General features: G+C 38.4%; 1 protein-coding gene across 3 annotated transcripts in view; it reads left to right on the forward strand.

Moving 5' to 3' along the window:
- The first annotated feature begins 2,077 nt into the window (after nt 1-2,077).
- The window catches only part of LOC107683958 (mast/stem cell growth factor receptor kita-like), a 23,957-nt gene continuing 20,391 nt past the window's right edge, over nt 2,078-5,643 (forward strand). For all 3 annotated transcript variants that reach the window (XM_016480054.1, XM_016480055.1, XM_016480056.1), the window contains exon 1: nt 2,078-2,228. In XM_016480054.1, coding sequence (XP_016335540.1) covers nt 2,174-2,228 — 55 coding nt within the window. In that variant the 5' untranslated portion in view covers nt 2,078-2,173. The remainder of the gene's footprint in view (nt 2,229-5,643) is intronic.

The following is a 5,643-nucleotide window of genomic DNA, read 5'->3' on the forward strand; positions in this document are numbered from 1 at the left end:
AAGAAACTTCAGAGATATTGTTGGGTCCAGAAGTTTCTCCGCTCACCAAGTTCGAGCTTAAAATGACTACCAAATTGTAGTAACTGAATATTGAAATTAAACAGAATCGTCACTGGAAAGCATGTGGAAAGGATGGCAGAGGAGTTTGTGTTCAGAAAAGAGAAAATTAATATCCTGAGACCAAATGACTGACAAAAATAAACGAAAACGAAAAGAGGAAGGTGATTAGCAGTTTGATAAAAAATAAATAAGCAAATGTAGGGAGGAAAAGGAAAGGGAGTTCAAGGAAAAATTTATTTACCTTAGCAAGCATACATGGCCTTGGATTCATGTGATTTGTTTTTTGTATAAGAAGAAGAAAGGTAAATATTATGGTTTCAATAAAGCGGGGTAACTATAGTTTAGTATGGAGTAACTATATACCCACATGTAAACAGCCTGGGGTTGTTACCTTAACTTGGGTTGTTCATGATGAAAATGTTAGAGAACATAGTGTGGTGTTGTCTAACTTGCTAGGAAATATCTTTGCAACTGTCTAGCGTAGTGTTGCTTATCAACCCAATTTAAATGTAAAGGTATAAGCCAACCAATGGAAATATATTGAATTACAATGGCATATAAATTATGCAATTAGCGAGTTTTATTGGGTCTTTGCTGTCACAGAATGTGGAAGGGTTATGGTTACTCGGTTATTTCCCTATTGCTAGTGATAAACGAATTTATTTTTTCTCACAAAGTCTGGCATTTCACCAGTATGTCCTATATAAAGTGTAATATTTGTAATATCACAAAGTGCAATCATTTTGATTGTACACTTTTTCTTGTATTACAGCTGAAACAATCTTCTGTTCAACCTTCTTCTGTTCATTTTGCCGCATAACCTGTTTGTGTCATTTTTAGTTTTCTTGTTTAACATATTTCCTGTCAATCCTTAGTTTAAAACATTTTGTCATGTGGCATGTTTTTATGTTTTGTTCTGTTATTGGTGTAATCCTCATTCTAGAATACATTTTACGTCCCTAACAGTTTTATTTGCCTTATTGAACTTGTTCAGCAGTTTCAGATTTGACAATTCAGTGTTGAATTTAAAAGAAAACAACGAATGTGTTTATCTCTGAGGCTGGAATGATGACAAATCACAAGATTATATGAACCAATGGGAATACAGCAAAGACAACTAAATCATCAGGAAACAGGGGTAAATGATGGGTGAAAGGGAGGTCAGGGGTGACACAGTCATTATAAAGTCTTGGGTCATATGTTAGAATCAGCATCTAAGACAAAATGAGCAATAATGAAAGCACACAAGAACAATAATGGTGTTTTAGAAAGCCAATACAAATATTGTGCACAATAAAGGATCTCCTATCAGATTAGTAGAGATATAAAGCCTCTCATGGACATTAATGACAAACAAACACATAAAACAATGATCATATGCACCCACTCAGTTGTGTCTCCTTTCTTTCATTCTCAGGCAAAATTAAAGTAGCAAGACTGCACAGATGAGACTCATCTTGCTGCTTCCAAAACTAATAAATACCACAATGTGTTTGTCACATTTAGTGACAACAGTGAAATAAATCAGTGTTTTTTATGAAAAGGAATAAACAACAGACATACAACCTGCCTAAATGAGTCACCTGTCACCTCACGCTGTAAACATTATTGCTCTTCTGAGATAAGATAATGTGTAATTTGTTTGTAAAATGCTTGTTAGAAACTTTCTTTATCCAGTTGAAAAGCGCAACTGATATTTTTCTGCTCTAATAACATTCCATGCAAGTCTGTGACAATTTAAATATTTTTGTTACGAATTTACCATTGCCAGTTCAGCCTTGTTAGAGGCAGCTTTTATTGAATTTGAAGGCCACTGATAACCGCTTTTCTTAGCCATAGTTATCATAGTTTCTTCTGACAAACCACGTGTCACCCTGTGGCACTCTTAACCTCGTTTGTGCGTCTCAGGTATGACTAGCGCTATTACTGTTGATGTTGCCTCCCTGTCCCCGCCCAGGTTCGCTCGTCGTTCCACATGACCAGCGCGCACAGTACACGGTAGAAAACAACGCTGGCCCTTTAAGACGGGAGTGATCGCTCCGCTGGCGACCGTTCCGCGGTATTATCGAGCTCCCAGACTAACAACACACATGAGCTAGATGGAATTATAACAATGGAATATCACTGCGTTCTGTTTACTGTTTTGTTGCAGTTAATCGTCCAACCAGGTAGGGCGACTATTATAATTGATTGGTCCTTTCATGGTCTCACTTTGCTTAGAGGAAAGATTCCAGAAAGTTTTTCATTGAGGTGTAGGGATGTACTGTACTTGCTGTAGCTATGCACCTATAGATGACAGGCAGTGGGTTGTTTAATTATTCTTTATGTATTACTCAAAACAAAACGGAGTGCCTTTAGAGAATAATTTACTCTAGATTTATGCAGGCTCTTTATAGAAGCAGAGTTTGGCTGTTAACATTAGACGACTCCATGCGTGTTCTCTTAATTTTCCACATAATGAAGCTCTCCATAAGGAGCTTTCGCGCTTCGGGGCACGTTCTGTCAGGTCGGAACTCCACGAAATAAAGTATCCTAATGCAGCAGAATTTCCACTGATAATCCCAGCGAATCATATCCTCTTTACTTACCGTGCGGAGGCTCATACCAGCAATTTAAGTGGTTACAGGAACCTATCATTGAAACAAGATATCGATCCGGAGAGCCGCAGGTGAGAATGTAAAGCCGATCCTTGCGCGCTGCTCTCAATTATTTATCACTCAGACTGAGTGCCTGTCTCCGCAACAAGTGGAGGAATACGATGCTTTAGATATAATTAGTGAGAGACCTGACGGAAAGAGTATGGATGGTTAAAAACGCACTTGATTGATATTATTGACTTTATAGAGTTAGGATATAATGGGGAGACGGGGTTGACTCTCCCGGATTCAACAGAATATATTAAACAGATTTAGTTACAAAATTGCTAAAGCATCTTGTTTTAGTAACCAGAAAGAATCACAATTTCAGTTGCAGCGCGTTAATCTGAGGAGGTATCCATAACAACAGTGCGCAGCTTGAGAACTTTACGTTAGAATCAGTAACGTACGTCAAACACCTTTTAACGCTTGATTAAGGACCTCACGCATATATTAGCCTAGCAACAAAAATGTGATAGAAGTCTGTAAGATTGGGGCGCCAAAGGCGGGGTTGTGCACTAAACAAATTGAGCTCCATGGAACAACCTAAAGAATTTGTCAGAGATAGGCTACAAGGGTACTGAAATGGTCCAACTTTGTTGGAACATGCCATTTTTATTGCCTTAATATGAGTTTGCGTTTGCAATTGTTTTTCTATTATTATCCTATCAGCATGGGCAGTTAGGCTGCATGTTAACGCTCGGCAATTCCATGTAATTTCCGAAAAGCCAGAGAAGTTGTTTTGCATGCTGCAACCTGACTTTTTTCCTGCGCTTGCTGGCACCTCAAGGACATATCAGATGGTCTTTTGTAGTGCTCAGATAAGCCCTTATGGATGTTCTAAAAGATGAGGGGCGAGTCATTAGCTGGACTGCATCTGTTAACTGACCATTGCGTATCATGTGTTCAGACATTTATCCTTGTGTAACTCGTGCTTGGAAACAAAGATGTCACTTGTCTTACAGTTTCGTTTGCTATATTAAAGATTATTATTATGTGGTGAATTTAAGTTTCCCAAAAAAGGATAATATGTTTCGTTTTTGGGGAAAAATCTATTTCGTTCCAGCATTTAGATTCCATGCATGTGTCACTGTGTTTGGAGATATGGGGTTGCTTGAAGAAACCCGATTATGGTAACCCAGGCCTTTTTATAAACCATTTCAAAGATCACGTTTAGAGTGAGCGTAGGCAACTAAACACATGCAGCTTTGGTGTGGTTTTGGCGTGAATCTGATGATCAGCTTTGTAACGCCAGAGGGCTTCAGCGGTCAATTGACTGACTATTTTGCATCGGGTTCCTTCTAACACATAACGATACGGGCTTTCAAATAACAGCCGTGAGAAAATCGTTTACATGGAAATATCCCTATTAATTTTAGAGAGCTCTGATATGCACAGTTAGAATGATCGTAATTATGTCCAGAAGTCAGCTTTCTAGTGGGTGTATGGTAGGAAGGTGCTGCTGTCTTCAGGCGGATACCCCTAGTGGCTGACGGTGGAATCAAAAGTTACAAAATACACAGTTCATATTTTTCAAAAAGAGTTAAAAAAAAATTGCGAGTAGCCTATGCTATTTAAAAAATTTAAAAAAAGGAGATTGGAGAAAACGAACATTTGGGAAAACAGGCTGAATGGGGTTCAATTTCCATCTTGGTGCAAACATTAATCATCTTGCATCCCTTGTTCCCTTACATCACCTCTGTTCAGCGGCTCATAATGTTGTCGTAATGGCGTAATTTAGATAAAATCTTTCTCTGTATGGTTTAAATATTTACCAGAGAAACCGAGAGGTGCTGGGCTATGCGTGTGCATGACCAATACTGGTCTCGTTGCGTTTCTGTGAAGGCCTTTTTCTCTCATTCAGACAGCGTTTCTTATTTGTTCTTTTGTTGCTGATAATGTTTAGAGCACTGGAGAGGACGAGTAAATATGAACGCTTGTTATGTCAGGATTTTCTCTGGAAGGACACCTGACTTTGCAGATGCCGTTTTCTTGGCATAAAGTGACAGTTTGCAATGAGGCGAGCTACTTATTAGACTAAACCAGTTTATCTCATTTTAGCCCGAAGCAACTATGGAAGCCAGCGCATACCCCAACACTGTCTCCCACATTGGTGCTTTCACACCTGTAGATCGATTGCTTTGTTCTGAAACAGGGATTAAAATTATTACAATGTTGCTTTTTATTCTTGGAGCGGTTCGCTTTCACATGGCAACGTCTCTAAACGGACCAAATTTGTTAATACAAGTCACGCACGAGTAAACTGTTCTCTCATTGGTCAAAGTTCCACGGTTTATTTTCCGGGATTCCACTAGCTGTCACGCCTGTTATCCGTCAGGATGGAACGACAACAGCTTTGCGGGCTTATTGTTGTTGTTTTTTTTGTAGCTGTCGTTATAATAATTTATCATTTTAAGCAGGAGTCCAGGATTGATCGGGAAAACATTTTTAAAAAGCACCTGCAAAGAAGAGCAATAAGACGGCATTATAAAATAAAGTGCGCTTTGATTTTTGAATGGCAAAGACGTGCTCACCCACAGACATTCACAGGTTCATTTTGAGGTAACAACAAAGCTGATGCTTTTCACGGAACTTACGTAATTACCCATCATAAGTTGTGATATAGCCTGGTTCGTTGGCCCGTTAGATCGAATTGCTTTCTCACTACAACCGAACCGCTCCAGAGCGCTAAAAAAAGGATTCGTGTAATTAAAATAGTATTAGATTTAGGCTTAGACTGTATTGAACACATTTCAAAGACATTACCATTCACACATTTTTCCTTTTAAAAATATTTTCCTTTACACTTAATTTGCTCCCACTTTCTCAGTGTTAACTTAAAGGGGTCATATGATGCTTTTTTAAAGATCATTATTTTGTGTATTTGGTGTAACAGAATATGTTGACATGCTTTAATGTTCAAAAAACACATTATTTTTCAAATACA

Source organism: Sinocyclocheilus anshuiensis, unplaced genomic scaffold, assembly GCF_001515605.1.
Source record: "Sinocyclocheilus anshuiensis isolate Anshui unplaced genomic scaffold, SAMN03320099.WGS_v1.1 scaffold637, whole genome shotgun sequence".
Lineage (NCBI taxonomy): Eukaryota > Metazoa > Chordata > Actinopteri > Cypriniformes > Cyprinidae > Sinocyclocheilus > Sinocyclocheilus anshuiensis.